We start from the raw sequence: 23,491 nt of genomic DNA on the forward strand, positions 1-23,491 counted from the left end.
ACAAGTAAGAATACTAGCGTGTGGCAGATGCAAGTGTGTGTATCTGTTACCAAGCTTGCGGAGCTGGGCTTTCCTGGACAATTTCCAACTTTGGCAGGGGGAACTTTAGCTGAGTAAGAAATCCAGGCTGTCATTCGTGAAGTAGCTGGCATAGGTGCAAAGATTCCCTGGCCTTTGGGAAAGTGAAATAGCATTTTTTTGTCTTTCATTGCAGGATGCATTCTCTTCTAAAGAGTTAAAATCAATACCAGGGTGCCATACGTTGTAAACGTTTATCGTTTATTATGCATTTAAATGTGCACAGCACATACACCACAGTCTTGAACAGCACCTGTATAAAACTACAGACAGATTCTGGTAAATGGTGAAAGCTCATACCATGTAACATTGTTATCAAGGTTTTATCACAATATTTCAAAGTTACAACAACTACCTCTGAACATATCTTGTGTGAGGCCATCGGTTGTGGATTTCATGGAGTGAAAAGTGACAAAGAAGAACCATTCCCAGAGAAAATCTTTGTGATCTGATTTTGCTATCTGCAATCTGGGACAAAATCATTGGTTGTCAGAGGTAGTGGTGATAATTACACAATGACTACTCACATATAGAAAACATAGAAAGTACAGAAATCCCCCAAATTACAGAAAAAAAAAAATCATTAGGCATGACATTTCCTAGGCGCTCTCTCTTGATTTGGCTTCCTTTTTCTAAATTGTTATTTTTGCTTTGACAGCAGCTGGCTTAAGATCTGGTCCTGGTCTGCTCTGGTCTTACTGAACTTCGGTGAGTAGATTTTGTCTTCAAGGTCATGTGTAAGTAGAGGATACAGGCAAGTCTATACCATTACAAAGGAACAAAGGCTTTTGCGTAGGAATGTAAAGAGAAAAAAAAAAAAAGCTGAACTCAGATTTGCATGTAGTCAGAAATAACTAGTTTAGATTGGAAGATGATCTGTAAACATCCTCTAAAGTCATGAAACATTGTGGTTAGTCCTGTTTACCACTTAACATATTCATGCCCCAAAGATGATGTATCTTTTAAAGAAAAGAAAGGAAGGAAGGAAGAAAGAAAGAAAGAAAGAAAGAAAGAAAGGACAAATGGATCCTTTTAGTGATTCCCCCATAATCAAACCTGTCTTTTCCTTCATCACATTAGAGACATGAGTTACACTTGCAAAATATATAAAGAAAAATATAGGGTTACTTGATGACGATATAGTACTGCAGCCTGACAGCTGTCTGCAAATATTTTCACCATGATTATCCTTACTAAAAGTAAACCACTGGGTAAAGATAGCTCAAACGTGACAAGGCTCAAATAGGATGCAACCAACTCTATCCTGAATACTTTTGGCTACATATGGAAAAAAAGAGAGATTTGGGATTACAATTGTTCCCCCAGGCCCTCCTCCAGAACTGTAAGACCAAGCAGAAAAGCGTGTACCTTCCTTCCATGCAGATTTTGTTAGGAGACTGGCATTGAGAGTTAGTGAGGTAGAAATTAATCAATTTTGTCAGGGAATGAGACAGAAAAAAAGCAGCATATTTCTCCTTCCAAATACTGCACCAAAAATAATAAATAGTACAAAACAACCTCAATTCCTTGTAATCAATCTAAATTCTCTCTGTGGAGCTTGTGTTTTCTACGAACCTGCAAATGGTTTTGCCTTTTAAAAAATTAGGAGTATTGTAGAGTTTCACAAACTTTGAAAAACGAATGTAGTCTCCAAATGCGAAAGGGAATTTTACTTGAATAAGATATAATTTGTTCACGGTAGAGTGTTTCACAGTGTGCTTGTTGGGGGAGGGACACTTTTTTTTTTAGCCTAATGCCAAGAAATTGTATCAAATATAAACTTCCATTAAGGGCCACAAAAGATCGTACGCTGCTGTTTATCTAAATAGAAAAAAACCCCAACCCAACGCTGCTGAGTTTATATAGGTGTTTAAGCCGCTCTACCGCCTGGCAGCTCTAAGAAGACTGACTGCAGGAAAGTTCAAAGTTCAGCACTGGCAGATCTAAAAACAGATTTGTGGGGTAGCTCTTCAGCACCGCGCTTTCTGTACCGAGGTAAACCGATACTGTTCCAATTAAATAGCAACGCCGCACAAAGGAGGTCAGGCATTGTGTGTGGCTCCGCGCTGGCATCCCACCCAGGCACCTCCGCCACCGCTCCTTCTCGGAGGCCAAGAGCTTCTTTGGGAGTCACGGGGGGTTGGAAAACACTCAGGGGAGAATAAAGCCACCATAACAAACAAACACACACATGTACAACGATAGACACAATACAAGACTCAAACAGTGCAAAACATTGTAGTGTAGGAATTGAATTTCACCTGGTTGAGGACACAGAGTAGCAGCACACTTGTGATAACTTAGAAATTAATTAAATAAACCACAAAGCAGAAGTCTTCTACTGTTGCACCATGAAATGAAATACCTTGGGTTGGAGGTTTGTTTTGTTTTCAGAAATTAAAAAAAAAAATAATTGGGACTATAAATAAATTTTGTGGCAATATATACAGATTTAAATAATTAACTTAAATATCTTACACCTACTCTTGCATAAAACTCTCCAGTAAAAGTGCACCATGTTTCTTTTCCCCAAACATGTTCTGCGTCTTCCCCTGTGCTGAGGTAGGTCTGAAGGGAGATGTCTCAGATTCTAGGAAGAAAATGTGTCACTGTCATTGTGGGAGATACTTTATTGCCTTTCTTTGTTCTTCCATTTTTGCTCAGGGCTATGTACATCCCGGGATAAATCCTGGATTCGTAAGCATTGTAGTTGTTTGGCAGGAGAATCTCTTTGAATTTGCACTCGTCATTGAAATGGGTCTGAAATGAAAAGGAAATAAGAGGGAAGGAATTTTAAACATCAGGTGTGGAAATATTCTTGCTACCAGGTGTAGAAGGTGTGCTGCGGAGAAATGTGCAGCTGCCCCCCCCCCAGTAATCTTTTGAAGTGGTCATCCAAACGAAGCTTCAAACAGGACTCAGGAGTCAGAGGATCATTAAGGATGCTGTGTCCAGGCCAGGCATGTACACCTAAAGGCATGAAGGACGCCCGTAGCTATGTCTGCACTCTTGAGGGAGAGCGGAACATTTTAACAGAGCTGCAGCGGGGTAAGGCCCAAGCCCAATTCTGCTGCCCTGCTCATCTAAATTGCTCAGTGGTTGTCCTACCAGCAATAAATGGCCTGAGAGGCTTCAGAAAAATCTGAATGCTGGCACTTTCTCATGTCGCTTGAGGAGAAAGAGGTGTTTTAAAGACACTCAGTGTGGACAGTATTTTCTGCTTCTTTAGTTTTAAAATCAAAGGAAGGTTTTGGATAACTTATGTTAACGGATCAGGAAAACAGAGCTGACAAAAGGCACCCTTCCAGTGAAGAGGTTTCATTTGCAAGGAAGTACAAACAGGGACAGGTGTCACAAGTGTGTTATCTAGAGAGTAACAAATGAACTCATCTCTTATTATTGGGCAAAATGTAGGGGTTTGTAAGAGAGGTCTCAGCCTGCCAAGCTGAACAGTGCACTGCGAATTACTTTATCCAGAACACCAAAGCAGCAGTCTTCCTAAGAAATGATGCAAAGGGAGCACTTGCACTTTGGTAACTGATTCTGCCTGGCTTTTATGTAAGTCAAAATCCTCTGTAACAGGACTGATGCCCTGGAAAATAATTCTGGATGCTTCATGTCTTCACATGAAAATGCCCTAGTTAACTTTGATGTACTTTGGCTCTTCCTCAGCCCAAGTTTCTTCAAAGCGTACTTGAGAAACATGAAATAGAAAAGCCATGGGTAAGGAAGGAGACCCAGGAACATGGGTTTGAAATGATGCTGATCACAGTAACTTATATGGAGGTGAACTCAAAAACAGGAGGACAGCTCAACATGGGCAAAGGCATGCACTGTTATTGTCTACCTTGAGTATATTTTATAAGATGCCTCTATCTTTTCCAAAGATTCGATGTAAAAAAAAAAGATCTGTGTTGTCTCCTAATTGATCTGCCTTCTTATAAATAGAAGTCCAAATCCTGAGGGTGCTGAACTGTCATGGTAACAGACTCTCTCATCAAGAGCATTAACAGAGAGTGATCAATAGGTATGTGACAGGCACTGATTCGTCACATCATAAAGGGTCATTTGCGGGGGGCCTGGCTGATCACAAGTTCAAGTGCCTGCTAAGAGATGGAGTGAGCGATTGCCATACCTGCTTAAGGCTGTTTGTACTTAAATACAAGAAAGATATGGGCTGAGGCTAGCTTGAGGTCTTGCTACACACATGACTACTCTGTTGATCTATGTGGTAGGCAAGATGGGTAGCCATGGTTGGGTGACTACAGGTTTTGTGGGGGAACCAAGGAAGTATAATGCGAAAGATTGGGTTTTACTTCAAAAGCTCAGTAAGCGGCATACGTGGGCAGCACACTTTCTGTTGGCAAGGCAGCAAGAGCTGCTCTGTGTTGCCTGACCCAGGAGGGGCAAGGATGGGGCTTGGGCAGCGTCTAGCATCATGCACAACTCTCACCCCAGCTGACCATGGTCCCCTCCCCAGGCACACAATCAGTGGCTACTTACAGATCCATAGAGTTTGCCTTTGCTATTCATGGCCACGAAGAGTCCACTTCTAACACCAAATATGCTCACCACTCCTCTTTCCACCGGGGAGATTTCCAGCAGACCTACAGAGGAGACACAGGAATCAGGGGAACAAAGGGCCGTGCCCTGAAGGAGTGTGTAGTGTCAGTGCTGCGCTCACCCAAAGGCTCCCATCCCATGTGGTGTGGATCCCCATGCCCCAGCCCTGCTGTGGGTGGCCACAGAACCCAGCCTCACGCTCCACATGCTGCCCCATGCCCCATGCTGGGACCTCTCTTCTTTTAGCTAAGTATCTATTTTTACTTCGCCCCAGGCATCCTCCTGTGTAGATGAGGTTAAAATAAGCCAGAGTGTGCTTGAGGCGAATGAAACATTTGTCATCACGCAGCTTATATCCCCCCTCCAGGATCTTATTGTTTCAGTTGGATATCAGAGTCATGGGGCCACGGGGTTAAGTCCCCAGCAGATGCTTTTCAAGTTTGGGGGAGAGCCGGGCTCTCCCCAGCCCCTGCTCAGAGTGGGCGGCCCACGGGACTGCGGACCCTCCAGATGTTGAGGCAACCCCGACACCTGATGCCTGCCGGCGGCAAGGGGACGGTACGGCGCTGAGCGGTGCCCATGAGCTCCGTCGGAGCGGCCGATGAGCTCCGCCGCCGCCCCTCTACCCGGGGCGCCCGTCGCCCTCGCGGGAGCCGAGGCGGGCAGCACCGCGGTGCCGTGGGCGGGCGGACTTTTTAGGGGAGATAGAGGTCTTCCGTGCGCCCACCCTCCCTTTGGCGCATACCGCTCTCCGGGGCAGGTGAGTCGCTCCGCACCCGCGGAACCGCCCCCCAGGGCGGTTCCGCGGGTGCGGAGCGGCTCCCCTGCCCCACCGCGGGGGTCGTGGCCGGCTTACTGTATCGATTCTCGCTGTGGATCCCGTCGATTCGGCCGTCGGGCAGGACCTGGATGTGGAAACCGATGCCCACGTTGCAGTAGAGGCGCCGCAACCGTTTGATCCCCAGGAGGTAGTCGCCGTCGCGGGCGGCATCGCGGCGCTCGGCCGGGAGGCGAGCGACGGAGCGGGCGAAAAGAGCCGCGTCCCAGCGGCGCTGGCGGGGTCCGGCGGGGAGGCGACCCGGGGGGGGCCGGCCGCGGACCGCCCCCGGCCAGAGTAACCCCAGGAACAGCGCCGGTAGCAACGCCGCGGGGAGAGGCATCCCGGCTAAGGGAGCGTAGCCACGGGCCGGTGGCCGGTCGTTCCGAAAATACGCTCGCCCCCCCAGCTCCCACTTTATACTGAGGTCAAAGGGGGGGGGGGGGGGGGGGAGAAAAAAAAGAGAACCAACAAAAAAAACCCAAAACAGAACAAAAAAACCCCCAACCAACCCCAAAAGCGAGGCGGGGGGGGGGAGGGAGGGAGCCCCGCGCTCAGTCCTCCGAGGATCTGTGGTTTCCCTGGGCTGGCTGCATGGAGAGGAAATCCCGGGAGCAAGAGCTTCTGAACTTGATCTCAACTCCAGGAGTCTTGTCTGAAGTGCTGATCTTCTTCTATAGCTGCTCAGCCATAGCGCTTTAGCCCTAGCCACGATATTTATATATCCATCTGCGTTGGTACCTATTACATCACCACCTACTGCTGTCTGCTGCAGCCCTCCGGTTTAGCTGGAAGTCAAATTATCACCCCTAGATGCTTAACAACTCCGAAGCGTCTTGAAAGGAAAGGGTGAGCAGCACCGGTGCTAAACAAGAGGGACAGCACACACTTTTAAAAATAAAAGGTCATATTTTGCGTCCATCACAGCAGCTTCCTTCTCTCTCTTCTTTCTTTTCCTTCCTTTCTTTTCCTTTCTTTCTTTTCCTTCCTTTTCCTTCCTTTCTTTTCCTTCCTTTCTCTCTCTTTCTTCTTTCTTTCTCTCCCTCTCCTTCCTTCTTTTTTCTTTCTTCCTTCCTTCCCTCCTTTCTCTCTCCTTTCTTCTTTTCTCTTTCTTTCTCTTTTCTTTCTGTTTTTGTCTTTCGTAAGTGCTTACAAATGCTAATGCAGGACACAAAAATCAAAGAATGCCCAGCACACTTTCCCCCAACACAATGTATGACTTTGTGGAAATCTGTGGAATTTCGGCTTTTGCTGTATCCAAGCGACATGGTTTACAGTTTGCTGGATGCAGAAAAATTCCCTTCATTAAAAGCCAAAATAGTTGTTGCATGGGAGGTTTAAGAAATGAAAATTGAAAGAACTTGGAAAAAAAATGACAAAGGAAAGGGCCAAGGCTTTAATAAAGAGGAAAACATTTAAAGAGGCAGCATGTGCTCAAAAGCGGTAATAAAGTTTTTGATTCTAAATATTCCTTTAAGAAATCAGAAAGCATAGCATTGCTCTGGAGTACAAGACATGTGGAACTCCCTCTTGGTCACTGTACTGATAGGGGCTGTAGTGACACAAGTTTATTCCTGAGCTTTAGAGGCTGCCCATACATGCAAGTATTGCTGTGCTTTTTAATGGTGTGATTATTTTCTAATCTTGATTATGCGTGCACATACTTAGATGTTGCTGTTGTGTCTTAATGATGCCATTGTTCCTAGGTAATTACTTCATTTGGTGTAAGTTCATGAAAATGAAGCTCAGTATTTAAAAGTAGAAGAAGTTTTGACCCCCATCGGTCTAGAATTACTTTGTTTAGAGCAAATCCCGTATGTTTTGTCACCTCCCTTACCTTAAGCCTGAGCCCTCAACAGGTTTTCAGAACCAACAGGTGAGGAGACATTAGGACAATTTTGGAAGGTCCTGAATTAATACGAAAGTGTGTGTTGCAGGGGGAAGTGGTTTGTGACTCAAGTCCTTTATAGCCCGAGGACAGTTTAGTCTTTCACGCCAGTAAAGCTCTCCTGCTGTTCCAGCAAAGGATGCGAGAGAAAAGAGAATTGCCCCAAGCCAGATGACAGCTCACCTAGGTGCGAAAATCTCTGACCTTCGCTAAACCTAAGCAAACTTAGATGATGTGCTTTTATTTCTTCTTGTGAGGTGCATATACACAGTGTGTGTGTGTGTGTGTGTCTTTCTCCTACCACACCTCTCAGGATGGAAAAGAGACTGCTGCTGTTTTGTGGGTGATTGCAATCTGGTGCTACAGAGGTAAAAGACTCCTAGGTGTGGTTTTGTCTGTGTTGAAGAAGTCAATTTCTGTATGTGTGTTTAAAGACAGCAGAATTTAGATATTTTTTTTTCTGTGGAGGTTCACAGGTTGGTAAATCCATTGAGGTCAAATGCACAGACTTTACTACATTTCTGTTTGCATTGGGTCCATCCAGACACCTCTTACAACCTGAGAAGCCCAGCGGCTCAGTTCTGGATGAAAGGGCTGTGCATCAGGCAAAGGCCAGCTGCTCACAGGTTTGGAAACTGCCCTGCTCTGCCGGGGCTGTGCTGGACACCCGCTCCTTCCCCAGGGTCCTTAGAACAGCATGATCCCACCTCACTTCAAAATACAAATTATTTGCTGTTAGCAAACAGCAGTGGATGAATTCGGGATTAAATTTGTTTATCCTCTGAAGGATAAGGACAAGGAGCGGTACTTCTGCCAGCATAGCTAACCAGCAGCTTCCCTCCTGCAGCAGAAGTGCAGTCTAATGCCCACAGCTAATGGGTCAGGGACAGGTCTGCTTGGCCTTACTGCCACTGACAGCGGTTGTCCCAGACCCAAAAAACCACCGCCTCTGAGGCCTTAGTCCCGTGAATGTGAAAGCATGTTAAAACTCGGAGTAGGGGATGTGCACTGGAGGCTCACCGAGCTGTGGTACCTTAATTCCTTGGGGATGTATGGAAATGGGTCCTAAAAAGCCCTGTTAGGCTCTGAGTCCATATGTTTGCAAGATCAAGTCCTAAGTGATTACACAGAGCATCCAGGACATCAAATTACATTGCCACAATATCACTGATGAATAAGGGATGCTTCTACAAGTTCATTCTTAAACTTGTTACAGAATTAGATGGCACTTTTCCCATAAAGGCTTCAAATGAAGCTTTCTGAGAGGAAAAGCAACAAGTTTTCAGCTAAGAATGAAACTATGAGGTTTGGGTTTGCTTTCCAATGTTATATATTCATGTGTGTGTGAGCTTGTGCACAGTCTACCTATGAAACGCTAGTCCTGAATGCTTCAAAGCCCTCCGATCGCCAACTTGTTCATACCTGTGAAAAATCCATAGGGATGAAAGGAAAGCAGAACTGCAGCATTTCCAGTTTGCACCAGGTGTAAATGACAGGTGGAAGCTGCTGACCTTTGGGGTCTTTATGCTGCAACACGGACATTTCCACTTGGAAATTATTGTCGCAGGAAACCATTAAAGCAGCATATTCCCTTTGGAAGCCATGAAATCTCGCCAGCAAGGCTCTCCAACATGCCATCAGCTTTCACACAGTGGAGGGGAGCTGGGCGTCTCCAGATCATCCCATAAATAATTCTTCTGAATCTTCCGTATCATACCACGCTCCACTGCTGTGTATCCCCTACGCCTGGTGTCACACACTCTTTCACAGTAATAATTTAAATATTAAAACAGGTAGAATGTCTTCATCTTTGTATTGGCTCTGTTCCCTAAGAAGCATATGGGGATGTCACAGTTCAGACAGCTCTGCTTTCCAAAGTCCTCTAGGCTTAAAGTATAAAGAAGAAGAAAGGATTCACAGAATTCAGGTCCACACCTAGGCTTGAGCCCCATATCGTGTATTCTGAAAGAAAAAGGGAAAAGAAGGAATCTGGAATATCTTTACAACCTTTATGGAAATTATTCTGTAATTGCACTGGCACACCAGTCACCCGAACTTGGCTCTGTGTCTATATCTCCAAAGGGGTCTAGGTCCACAATTTAAAAATCAATTTACATATTTATTAACCCCAGTAAATAGATGTAAATGACCCTGAAAGATATTGCTCATGTGCTTTTTTGCTGAAGGCAAATATTGTACTGAGATCCTTTGATCTGGAAGGATGGGGAGTAGACTCGAAGGGGCACGGAGAAGTATATTGTTAGGAAAAAATCCCTTTCACCGTGTTTGCATGCTATGAAGACATGGTAAAAAAGCAAGCCCGTACCCCAGCTCCCCCTTTGCATACGCCCCTTTTAATTATGATTATTTTGGAAGACAACTACCCAGTGATCTGCAGAAGGGACTCGCCTGAGAAAGCTTTCTCACGTTCACGTCTGGCTGCCTCTCTGTGTGAGCAGGGGCAGTGGTCCCGGGAGAGGAGGCAGGCTGGAATGCAGCGCAGTGCTGGGGGCCCAAGCCCCGAATGGCCGGGGTCGCTGGGAGACCTTCGCCATCCAGGCCTCTGCTGCCTGCATAACATGCATACCCACACACAAGCTAGCAAGTCATATGCACTCTTTTTTTTTTTTCTCTCTCTGTTTGCAGCTGGTCTATTTGATCTCTGTGTGCCTGGGCTGTTTGCTGTTGTGAGCATCTTGCCATGATCAAAACCTTATTATCTAGAGTGATGTTGTAGTGTTATATATTGGAAAAGGGCAGTGGAGTATAGCAGCGGGGAGCTACAATACTGGGCAGCTAACAAAGGCACCAATAACCTCTCTCCAGTGTATTTGGATTGATTCAGTCAGAGGACTGAACATCACTTTGCTTATGATGGGTATGGACTTTTTCAACAGCTACTCCCTCTGCTGCTGGTGAGCTTGCACGGTCGTACATCTCTATGTATCTCTGTATAAAGCAGAGATCAGAAAGGACGTGACTGCGTCCATCTATGTGGGTCCTGTAGAATTTCAGCAGCTTAGATGTTGCAGTTCACATTTCTAGTTTGTGACCGTGCTGCTCGTATACACCCACTGCTGCAGGGATGGGCACCAAGGAGCTCCAACTGGAAGATCAAGCCACAGACATTTGACTTTGTGAACTACATTCAGTGTCTTAGCAGCCTTTTTCTCAGCTTCTGTGCTTGATTTATTTGCTTTATCACTGTTGAGGTTGCTGTTCCAGCAACATCAGCTCAAAGGTGTGAGGTGGTGGTGTGGTGGTAGTGACCGTCTGGGAGACCCAAGGCCATTGGTCAAGCAACCTGATGTGGTCATGGCAAGATATTTCCTTGTCCTGCTGGTCCTTGACACTGACTGATGTATGAACAGCTCTCAGGTGAAGAAACAGGTCCAGACAATCTATTATACCCTCTGCTTCTCACCCTGTTTCTGCGGGCTGCAGCTTTACTCCATGCTTTTCTTTCACTATGTATTCCCTACAACAAAAGTTCCCAACCCTACTGTCACTACTGCTCCATCTTTCCAGCAGTTTTCTTTGCTCCAGTGGCTTTTGCTCTGTTATCAGCTCTTCTTGCTGCATGTGCTTCCTGTTGTCCACTACCCTCTCCTTTTTCTGTAGCTGTTCTATTCTCTTCTCCATCCTTAGGACAAGGTGACAGGCTTACAGAAACAAATGCCCTTCATGGAAGTTACCTTCATGGTAAAGGATGACTAAACACCACCCTGACCTTAACTGCAGGGCTGAAGGATGTGTTCTACCTGGTGAATCTTCTGCAGTCACCTTTATGGTGGTGCTGCTTATGGGAATGTGTGAACTATGGCTGGCATGAAAATGAGCTTTGGGGAGCAATGTCATGAGAACCAGCTAAGGGAGGCATTCTTAGCAGCCTTAAGTGGGATTTCTCTCTGATGTTGTGATTAGTGTCAGTTCCTGAAGCCTGAGATGCTTTTCTGTGGGGTGGTGGGATGAGTGAAGAACGTGGAAGATCTGAGGACTCCTCAGGAGTATCATTGGAGTTTATACTATCGAAGAGCAGGACTCAGTGGGATGGGACAATGGAAATATTGTGGGAAGTCATCAGTCAAACCAGGTCATTTTTGAGGGCAATCATGTCCCAGGGTCTTGTCATAGCCTCACAGCTCTCATCCTCATGAAGTTTAACCAAAGTTTGGAAGGAAAGTCTGCTAAGAACCTAGATGGAAAAATATATTCAGAGGGCTCCAGTTATTAATGTAGGTCTTTTTTAGAAAACTTTGTTCCCAGCCAGGCTCACTCTTAGGCTAAAACTCACATGCTTATACTTTCATATTCATTGCTGACATTTCTGCATATGCTATTTAGTTCTTCCTTGTCCTGTATTCTTTTTACCTGTTGAAACTATAAACACTTTAAAACTAAAAATACACATTTTTTTCCTTTTGTCAGATTATGGCACACATACTTTTGCTGATACATTACTTGACACTCTGCCAAACAAAACTGGTGAAAGGAAACATAATAAAAAACGAGTTTTGAGAATCAGGGTAAGTGTTTGTTAAGCTTATTTTTATTATTATTATTGTGGGAAATAGTAGCTTAAGCTAACTTTTTGTGTGAGAATGTTTTAGCTGACTTTGAATGTAGCATAATTGGCTTACATGAGTCTGTTCAACATGTGGCTGCTCTTGTATGAATCATTTTTTACCGGTGGCTAATGTGAAGAAAACTGGCTGTTGTAAGCAAATGACGTGTATTGCTGAATTTTAAAACTTCCCAGCAAAGCACCACTTAAAATCTGTCAGAACATATATGGACATAGCTGTACAATTCATAACCTCTCTGAGCATGCAGGAGACTAGCTTTTCCAGTTGACCTTTAGTGTCACAACTGTGAAACAAATGGGATGTCTCTTTTCCTTATTTACTCTTGGACTTTTGGCGGTACTCATCACTGCAAGGTCTGAGTCCTCTGAGGAGGTAGTGGCCGTATCCTCAGAACACCTCCACGAGCTGGGTGTTGCTATCCTCCTTCCCAGCCCGTTGCTGTCTGTGGCAGGGGGGTGGCCAGGCTGCTGTCGGATGAGATGCCTTCACGTATGTCTGGGGTGGCAGAGGGGGAATCGAGACCAGAGAGGTTGTAGAAGATCTGTGTGATCTGTCTGGGTTGATGAACAACTGTGGTAGAGGTTCTCAAAGCCTGGTCTAGGCAAGTTGCTTTCCCAATGTGGCACAGAGTGCAGAGAAACTGTGATACTAACTTTGACCCCCAAGGACGGAGCAGCTGCACAGGTCCTGCAGGACCACGGCACTCGCCTGCACCAGGAGACATAGCTGGGCTCCTTGGATTTTGGACAAGCTCTGCACCTTATGGGCTGCACGGAGTGGGGGCCGGCACACAGACATCCCAAAACCTCTTCAAATATTCTTCTTTCCTAATAACCGCCAGTGGCGTTGGCAATGGCAAAAACTTTATCTTGTGCACAAAAGGCCCTGAAAATGGTTATAACCCCACAGTTTAACAGACAGCTCGCTCAGAAAGTACCAAGTTCAGTACTACCTTACTCCTGATGAAGTCAGCCAGAAACAACAGTACAGTTTGCTGGGCAAGTTTTCAAAAAGTAGACTGCAAGCCTCAAAGTATACACAGATAAAAGCTCTAGAGCTTGAAGACTAACCAGCATGGAGGTTACTCATCAAATTCTGTGTTGCTTGAAGGTAGTGACAGCAGTAATATATTAGGTAAAGTGTAATTTCTTCTCCTTCAAGGCGTTTGGAAAGAAAAGCTAAGAAGCCAGATATATAGCTAAGAAGCATATTGCAGAAGTGTCTAAAACAGGTTATCTGTTAACAGACGTGTCAGTCATCTGTCATCAGACATGTCTAGAAGATTTGCCTTAGGTTTTGGCACATTTATTATTCACTCTCTTTATGCTGTTTAATAACAGGCCTTATAGATTACAACAGGACCCAGTTCTCACTCCAAGTTTGAATCACACAAGATAAAAGTAAATAAGTTTTGGATTAATGGTCCTTGCCCAGAAGAATCCCCTTGACACCAAAAAACCTGCAGAGATGGCATGCTGCATTGCTCGATTTTTAACTTCATCATTTAATTCCTCTTGCCATTCAAGGCCCAGAACAACTTCATTCTAGTCAACCTTTTTAATATTACCTCTGTTTCCCCCCCATCTTTCTCACTTCACTAATAAAGCTATGACAGCTACAGTGACATCAGCATTGCAGGAACTAATACATGCAGGTTAAAAAATAAACAGGCAAAAGAAAGAGACAGAGACTGCTTATCTCCTTTTGGATGATTCCTGGTACTACTCTAAGAGTACATTTCTTGCAAGGTCTGACTTTTGTTCCTGCAAATGAAAGAAGGAACAGGACTGGACTCCAAGTCAGTTTGTTCAGTGAAGCCACACAGTCTCCTTAGCTCTCAGCAATGAACATTGTTTACGATTTTTCTTCCATTTCAAAGCATGTTTATATTTGGACCAAGAGAATATACAGTTTCCATACTGCTAATGTGCTCTGCGGGCAGAGATCTACAGGAAATTAGCTTAGATACTTACCTTGCTTAGGAGTGCTTTTTGTTTTTAAGATGTAGAATGAGTTAAATGCAAACTTGAAACGACCATTTTAAAGACTGTCTTGAGAAAGAAACAGTGTTAAACCAGGCAGAAAACAACAGAATGAAGACTTTGGTATTCTTAATGGTTTCCCAAGACTAACCCACGATTCCCTCCATCAGTGGATTGGAAGCCACTTGGAACTAAGCCAAGACTCCTTCCTGAATATATACGTCCTGCAAGTGTTGAATGTAATAGTGTGGTCATCTAAAACCTGTTAGCTATCACACGCAAGCAGAACACGCCCCACAGCTCCAACATTTTCACTTTCCTACTACCCAACTGGAATAACAGGTAGATTATTGCATGAAAGACACTGAGCTAAACTATTCTCGCTCATCTCCGTGTAACTTCCTGAGATAGTGGGATAAAACAAAAGAACCCGAGACTACAGAAAGTCCAATCCCTACCAGAAATACTGGTTTTATGTTCAGAGCACACCCATTCAGAATGATTATTTTGATATGAACCTCCATGTACATTATTATTGATATGAATGGGAACGGAGGATGTACACACGAGCTGTTGGAATCAGGACAGCGGGATGGGAACGACACATAACGAAGGGAAAACTCCCTGCCCAGGGAATTCAGACAGTGCTGTGCAGTCACTGCTATGCTATTTGCCACATGCTATATACAGTCATGAAATATTCCACTCAGTCAGAGACATGGCCAGAAAAAGCCCTGCGAACCCCAAAGTCTTACAGTCTTATAATAACCACCGAAGCATGCCCTCCTCCACAAAAGAAGCACAGCAAAGCTCCTGTTGACCCGCATGGGACAAGCTGTATGCAATTCATTCCAGTATGTAAAGAACCAGGCAAAATCAGAAAGGCTGGTTTCAGTACATCCATGGCCATTTAGCATTGCTCTGGAACTATGAAGCAAACATTTTTGGCTACCTTAATGAAGCTTCATAACTTTTTAATACCTCATTCCACATTTATCTGGAGTTTTCAGAATATCCATTTATTTCAGTGGAAAACTAAATGTGGGTACCAGCATTTGGGTGAAAAAGGATTCTGTCATTAAAAAAAATCCTTTCAAAATTAATCTGTCGTCTTCTCCCCCCTCCTTCCACCTTTTAATTTGTAAATTTATATTCCTGAGAGTTGTTGGACCTGCATACTAGGAGGTTACTTGTCACTTGAAGTTCAAATGTAGGATCTCAGAAAAATAAAAAGCATTGGAGCCTTTATGAGTGCTACTTGGACTGGAAGACAAAGGAACATAATGACAATACAATAGTCCTTACTGTAAAATGCCATTCCTATTGTCTACAACACTGTACATATTATTATCATTCCCATTATTATTCTTCTGAAAAAAAAAAAAAAAAATCAGTCTAAGACTTCAGTTACAATCAAAGCACAAACAGGACAAAACAGCAAACACAATAAGCTGCTGACAGACTTGCCTTCCAAATGCTCAGGCAGCTGCTAGTTTTCAATAGTGTTTCTACATGCTGTAATTACAAATTACTGCAGACGGGTCATTTTCATTTAGTCTTTATCGGCCAACACCAGTATAGCAACCTGGATGAATGGTACCTATCTCTTTGTGTATTGGTTTTAAGAAGAGGATGGGGCAGATCATCTCTTGTCCCACACAAGAAGTATGGCTGCAGAAGGAGGGGAGCTGAAGCCAGTCCATACATCATGCCAGGACCACCGGGAACTAAAGCACCATGTCAAAGAAACCAGAGCCACCAGTGGAGAGGTCGGGCCAGTCCTGAAGATTCTGTCAACCGAGGGAGCCCAGGGAAGGGGGCATTTGTTGGTGCTGACTCTACCTTAATGCTAAGAGGGTAGATGGAAAGCCTGGCTCAGTAGCCTTTTTCATGGAGTGCTGGACTGTGGCCCCAGTAAAAAAAATCCCACTGGCTGGGTACTGGAAGGTATCAGAGGGACCGAGAGCTGGGAAGACCTCAAAGCTACCCTGTTTGTTTGCCTGGAAGTCCCCACTGAACTGCTGCCAAAACGATTTAATAAGAATGTTATTTTTGGTGGTAGTGACGGTTTTCACTATCAGTATTTGCAGAGGCAAGCATCATCATCCATAACAAACGTATTGCAGTTTGGGGATGTGTCACCCCTGCAGTCAGATCTCCTCTTTTCCATTCCCTCTAAAAGTCCCCTGCTCTTTCTCACACTGGCTGGGGCCACTGCTGGGGAGCTGGGAAGATGAGGGAGAATTGTGCTGGCACATGTTGTTCTACATTAGATTTTTAGAGCTTAGAAAGTTTGTCTTCCCCACGCCCCTGCCCCCATTCACCACAGTAGTTTATCTAAATTGCAGCAGGAAAATTATGGAGTGTATATAAAAAAGCTACCCCAAAACTCCCTCCTGTAGCAGCTTTGGTGCAAGTGCAATCATAATTCAGAATCACGTGAACAAACCTGGTACACTGTTGTAGTTTATTATTTAGCAGCAGCAAATTGCCATTATTTTTTACTGGCCCTGAAGGGTGGTTTGCAAGCCATACTCATGCTTCATGGTGCTTTCAACTCAACATGAACAGAGGCTGCAGAGTTAGGTCCCAAATACATCGGATCCTGATTTGATGATGTTGGCAAAGTGGCTTCAGGAATTCTTCCCTTTTGGGGCTGCAACAGTTTGTACCCAATGCCCTGCTGTGGTACTCCTGCTGCTCCTTCAGGGGCTTCAGCACTTGCATTGCCAACACCATACTCATTTATGACAAAGTTGCATATTACTATGTATTATTTAAGCTTCTGTGATGATTAGGAATAAGGGAAAGACATTTCCATTAGCTGCCTTTGCTCATGGACTAACCCTATACTGCTGGAGGAGCTTCAACAGCTCAGCAGAGAGCTTATAAGAAATCAGCCAGACATGTTTAAAGAGCAATTTGGAATCACCAAATACTAGCCAAATATATCTCGCTGTTGTTATAGTATAAATATAATTATTGCTATTATTAGTAGTAGCAATAGTTACTATTACTGGTTATTATTAGTCATAATTTTTACTGTGGTACCACTTAGGAATTCCCTTAGTAGACCAGAGTGCCATCGCAATATGCACTGTAACACTGTTACCATGACAATTTTTCTCTGTTTGCCAGTGTGTTTTGGCTAGAGAGCCAGCTGCTGACTAGCTGTGCTCCAAGTTGCCGAGCAATAAATCCCAAACCAAATTCATGACCAGATTTCTGCTCCAAGTCTCAATCTTGTGACTTGCTGCATAGGCTGCTTTGCAATTCCACCTGACTTCATCAAGTCACTCTGCAGAAACTTCACTCTCACTGAAACAAGTGGCTGCTACATCAAATTTTTGAAAATACTTATTGCATACTCATTCATACTGGTAAGCATAGGAGGTGCTGCTGGTGAGACTGACAATGCAGAAAGTATTTGTGAAAGGCTCTGGGGAAACAAGGGAAGATGAGAATGGTTTCTTTGCAATACAAGAATAAAAGCTTTTAGAAGCACATTATATCAAGAAAAAGGCATTCAACTAAGCAGGACGAGACAAACTTTGTGAAATGTCAATGGTTTCTTATAGATTAGGTGATTTCCCTGACAGATTGTAAGTCTTGAGGGATCCACAAACTATTGGCCTGGCTTTCAACCTGACGTCAAATGTACTAGTGTTGTTAATTCTTCCAGGACAATACAGCAATTTGATTTTTTTTCCTTCTTGTAGCAACATGTGAAATTGGTCACTGCGCACAGAGAATTAATTTCACTTTGGGATTCACTCACAAATGATGTTCCCCTTAAAATTTTCATAGCCTTCTGGACAGAGGTACATGTCATGCACCGAGCAGAAAGTGCATCAGAGGTGGGGGGAGGGGGGTCCTCAGGTGCTCACAAAGTCCTCAGTGATTCAGCAGCCCCAAGACCCTTGGGGTGACACAACCCTCTTGTCACCCAGGACTGCAAACCATTAGCATCTGAGGGCTGTTGGGTAAAGCCACGGTATGTGAGCTAATGGTCCCAAACCATTACCTACCAAATTGAAATCCTTATCACCAAAGCACTATGGTTGTGATTTGCATCTCTCCAATGTGTGGGTTCAGTAACTTTTCCATCTGTCATCACCAGTAATCTCTCTCCGTAATCTTCCTAGTACCTCTGTGTCACCAATATCCCCACTATAGGTGTTGTGTTCTCTAATGGTCCACTTAGCACATTCAGAAGTCTTCCATGCTCACACTATTGTTTGATTATGTCTTTTAGGGTTAAGATCTGATCAGTGTACATACGCCCTCTTCTGAAGCTAAACTGACTTTCCTTAAGCCTACTATTCAGCCGTGCCTGCTTTCTTGTTCACAGGCACTCAAGCAAATGTATTCTCAAACACAGCAAACAGGCTAATGCCTCTTGAGTTTTATATTCCTTCCTGCCACCTCCTTTTCTTTTTCTTCAGCTTGCTGTAATCACATCTGAATACCAGGGACAAGTCCTTCCGCAGCTTTGAAAAGCACTGGGAATACCTGGTGCTGTCCCACGGGTGACACCTTTGTTGTCAGCACAGCCAGGAGGATGCGATGCTTTGGGACAGCCATCCGTGTGTCACACGGGGGGCTGGATCTAAGCAGCAATGACATCTGTGGGGCCACTGCACTCTCCTCGGTGGCTTTTGGTCACGATCCTTGTGCTTGACACCCCCATTGACGGATTTTTATTTTTTTTTAATTTCCCAGTGTAGATTACTAATGCTCTTTTCAACAGGTTTCCACTGTCACTTCTAGCTTCTCACCTAAAGTCCTAAATTTTCCTGTCTCCCTTTTCAATAAGATCAGCTTCTGAGAGATGAGCTCTTCCATCCAGTTCCTGACTCTGTTCACGTGGAGGTGTGGGGCCACGTGAGTTTGTGACCTACTGCATCTGTCACTCACTTTCCAAAGCACAGCTTCAGAGATATGTCTCTGAAAGGATCTATTTAGAAATACTGATTGAATAAAAGTACACCTGGAACTTGGTGTTAGGTCCTAATTTAACGCATACTCAGCCTTTATTCAGACTAATTGCAAAATTGATCTGTCTCTTCACACTAAACTCTTTTCACGTTAAGGGGACTTCTGTCCTTAATCAGAGTTTATCTGATTAAATACTGATAAAGTTGTCCCATGATACAGGCATGCAAAATATTACATTTAAAAGAAGATGAGCATTCAGACTTACCTCCTGTGATCAAATCAAAATAGTGAGCCTTAGTTTCCTCCTTTGGGCAACTTAGCAGTAGCTTTCTGAGAACGCTCTCCATTTCTGGCAAAAGGTTCTCAAAACTTGCATGGTTAGCGGCCAATCTCCAGAGAAAGGCTGAAATTAAGTTAGCTCTTCTTGAATCAGATGTCCAGTCACTTCTTGCTAAATATTCCAGTGTTACTGGTACTACAAGAAAAAGATAAAGAGGAAAACAAATATTGTTTTACTAATTCTCTTACACATCTGTATTGTTCAAATGCTGCAAACATCATTGTGTGCAGCATTGCACAAACATGCAGCATAAGACACTGATCGGAACAGCTCATTAGCTTGATTAGTGCAAATGTAAAATAGCCATACTGCACACTTACAACAAAGTAGTACTACTTGTGATAAAAGTGAAACTCATTATCAATAAAAAAATCCAAAAGTTACTTGCGCCAATCAAAGAAGTCGCGATAGTATTTGCGCCATGGCATTTTAGTGCTCAAATCTGTATTTAATTAAATAAAATTAAATGAAAAAATTATTTCACTAATAAGTGATTGATATCATGCTTAGTAAAAATATCTCAGGATCATGAGGAAAATCTGTGACGTTTTATTTCTGCTAGAACTCAGTGTAATGATTAGGGCTTCCAGCTCAGGTTCCAGGGAGACATCTTTCTTCCATTGCATTTTTCTCTCTTCCTTCTGTGCCAGCTCTTATAAAACAAGATACCACAGGATTTAATTCTAAAAATCTAATATTACTGCCTTGTGGTGAACTGAATACTACAGATTCCTTCTTGATAATACTGTCTCATGGGATTCCTGTGTGGTAACAGAATCTCCTGGGATTCCTGCCTGGTAACCATATCTTGCTGGACTTTGGTAGTATTTCTCCCATTGGATAACCCTAGCCCCACCAAATAAGCAGTCATAAACCTTATGCTCTCATTATTTTACATGACATTATTCTACTAATGTCAGATCCTGCACTGTTCAAATCAGTGGGTTTTTTTTTCCCCCCACCGATTTTCACTAAGTAAGAATCAGGGCTCCAAAAGAAAAGAGTATTATGGAATATTTTCTTTGTTTGACAAAAATAACATTAAGAAATACTTTTAAAGTAGTGATAATAGAAATATTTCATGGCTGGTTTATCTACATACTGTTATTCAACTCCTGCAGGACTTGCACTTAGTCTTTAGTCATACATGAACTAGAAAGATTTTTATTGTTCTGAAAGTGAGATATTCTAGCATTTCTTGCTCATCATGCCAGTGAGTGAAATCACAGCTAAATACTTTCAAAAGGAATATACTGGACAGTTCTCGAGAGAGGTTTTCAGCTAATGTCTCTGCCACAACTATAGATCAGCAATAAACCAACAGCCAAAAATCACCTATTATTCTGCTTGGTTTATTGTACCCAAAAGGCTCACTAAAATATCAGGACCCCATTGCAGCAAATCCTGCACCCTTAAATAACGAAGAAAGCACTCCAGCTTTTCTGTTCTTAGCCACTCTCTCTACCCAGTTGTTCATAGCAAATTGACAGGGGATAAAACCATTCCAAAAGCCCCACGAACACACAGAATTTTGTTCTTACAGTCCTGCCCAGTATCTCCAGACACTTTTCCAGCTTCTCCCAGGCTGTGGGGTCACCCTGGGAAGCAGCAGGTAATCCACTTTCAAGGGTACCTCTGGCACGAGAGGCTGGTCCCCACGGCTGCACATTTCACAGGGTTCGGACCTGTTAAATCAACCCGTAAAGCTGAAAGCGATTCAGGTGAGGTCTGCTCTGGTTCATCCTGTGAGATTTCCAGGCTCAAAAGTTTTGGCCTGAGCTTTCCTTTGACTTATTTAGTGTTTCTAATGGCCCCCTTTTGAGAAGATGATGGGGATCTTTATGGTCAGTGGATCACCTTGATGGGGGGATTGCTGCTGAGCTGAGAGCCAGCCTTGCTCATAGGGGAAAGGTTTCATAGTGTTGTCATATTGCCATAATACACCTCTTGGGGAACCCAGCCCTCACAATGTAGGTCAAATAAAGCAGTGATGGACCCTGTGAAGAACTATTCAGTAAGCTTTGTGTCACTAAGCTCTAGATGTACCAACAAACATCAGGGGAGGTCTTGACTACTGTCTTCCTGGCACAGGGTGGCTTTAGCAGAGCTCTGACCAGCTGAAGCTCTGGCTCAGCAAGAGAAGGAAAGCTGGAAACCCAGACGCTACTAGGGCTTGAACCACAGTGAAGGCACCTGAAGAATATATGTTTGAGATGAAAGAAGATGAGCAGGCAATACCTTCTATTAAAGAACTGTATCTCCTGTCACGTGTTCAGACAAAAAAGTGGACATATGCCATTTTTCCTTTTCACAGCTGTCTTTCAGTCCAAATATAACACAACTCCAGATCTTACAGCTGTTCTGAGCCCTTTTTTGAATCCAGACTGTGCTTCAACACCAACTTTTCTTTGGTCTTGATCAAGTCATTAAACCTCATAACTCTTAGAGATATGGGTATCTGTGATAACAATCCCTGACTACTTCATGTTGGTTTTGAGAGAATCAATAAAGTTTCTGAAGGTAAAAAAAAAATAATATACAACTGACGCACTTGATACCAGATCTGCCAAGACACCTTTATCCCTAAAGCCTTGAATTTTCATGGTGTTTATCTGCCTGAAGTACCATTGAAATTAGCAGGCAGATAGGCAAGTGAAAGGCATTCAGGAGCTTTGGTCCTGGCTGGCACTTTGGTACCCTCTGCAATGCCTAGGAGAGCTGTATGTTCTGGCTATTACTATAGGGTGTGATAAAGAGCAATGGTGTCAGATTAGGGTCTGCATCTCTGCTCTGTTGCCTTTTAGGGTACAACTTGCTGCTTGGACAATGAATTGAGAAAACCATGTTGGAGACTTGTGGAAATATCCACAGGCAGCCTGGACAACGAAAACAGGAAAAACAAAACACTTCTTACCAGGGGGCTTTTGACAGCCTCTTAAGGGGTCATTCATGACTTTCTTGTGAGTCACCACCCCAAAAATACTGTAAGTGCTATTCGTTCAGCAGGGCTAGCAGTGCAAGCTGGAAACAATCTAGGGAACTCTCATCTTCAGGTCAGTGGGGGCTGGCAGCACGGTTGCTCTCTCCCTGGGAACGAAGGGCGAGACGAGAAAGAGCACGGCTTCGAAATTGCTCTCATGCATGCTGCGGCTGGGGACTGGCACTGCAGAAAGGGAAGGGTTTATTCGCTGCCCAGAAGCGGAGCTGTGGATCCCCTTTGCAGCTCTCATGAGAGCTGAGATGATTTTTGTACTTGAGATGATTATGGCTAGGAAAGTTTTACGTAAATCTTGAACAAAAAGAAAAGGTGCAGAGCTTGGGGGAGATGCACGAAAAGTCCTGCCATCCCACACTGCTTTGTCTTCTGCTTGGAAGGGTCAGAGACCAACTTTGGTGTTTATCCCGTTTATAGCCCACAGGACCTTCTTAGGGCCTGAAGCCCTCCTGCTATAAAAATAGGGGAGAATCCATAAAAGCAGCAGCATCTCATATATAGCACAAATCTTTTCTTACAAGATAGGCAAGAAGCTAAATGCCTTAATTAGAAGTTCACCGAGTTATTTTTTGTATCTTGTAGCTAACGACACAGAACATGGACTCCTGATTGAATACCAAGGCAGTAAATCAATAGAGGGTCTTTGCTACCGTTCATGAAATGCTCCAGCTGTGCTCCTAAGGATTATAATGTCAACAGAACTCTTGATTTGAATCACAGCCTTGCCTTCACTCAGGGGCCATATATTAGTCTTGAAAAGCAGACAGAGTTTCATCGCTCAAAGAAAAAAAGATAATCGCTGAGCTGAAAATAAAATGGTGATGTAGGGGAGGAACACTGCAATGCAGCCAAGAGAGACACACGGCAAGTTTCAGCAAAAACCTCTAGAAATATGAATGTTAAGATATTTCTCCATGTTTGTTTAGTATAAGTTTCACAAGCCAAATTTAATTTTTCCTAATAAATTTGGTGACTAAGCACTGTCTAAATGAAGTGCTCAGCTGGTATGACTCCTCAGCTTCAAAGCCAGTACAGCAATGCCAACTGACATCAGCCAAGGATCTGGTCCTTACCCAGAGTATGATATGGACCAGGAATCCCAGGAAGCAAGACATGGATCATTTTAGACACAGGTAGATTTGTCTAGAGGGTAAATAGGTTTCTGAATATCACTTGTGGTTATGTTTCTGCTTTAGAGCACAAACAAATCAATGAAGACTAGACTGTATTCCATCAAGCTGAATTCCTGAAAGCTGCGTAAAAGGTGTAGTTTCGCCTTAGCAAAACACTTGAAGTTTCCCAGG

General features: G+C 43.7%; 1 protein-coding gene across 1 annotated transcript; it reads right to left on the reverse strand.

Annotated features, from left to right (window-relative positions):
• Window positions 1–2,624: 2,624 nt before the first annotated feature.
• Window positions 2,625–5,859, reverse strand: FGF4 (fibroblast growth factor 4). Its single transcript, XM_069804528.1, has 3 exons — window positions 5,498–5,859; window positions 4,582–4,685; window positions 2,625–2,838 (listed from the first exon to the last, which is right to left on the reverse strand). The coding sequence occupies exons 1-3, from the start codon at window positions 5,799–5,801 to the stop codon at window positions 2,662–2,664; spliced, it is 585 nt and encodes a 194-aa protein (XP_069660629.1). The 5' UTR covers window positions 5,802–5,859; the 3' UTR covers window positions 2,625–2,661.
• Window positions 5,860–23,491: the final 17,632 nt, after the last annotated feature.

The sequence above is a fragment of the Haliaeetus albicilla genome, chromosome 16 (assembly GCF_947461875.1).
Source record: "Haliaeetus albicilla chromosome 16, bHalAlb1.1, whole genome shotgun sequence".
NCBI lineage: Eukaryota > Metazoa > Chordata > Aves > Accipitriformes > Accipitridae > Haliaeetus > Haliaeetus albicilla.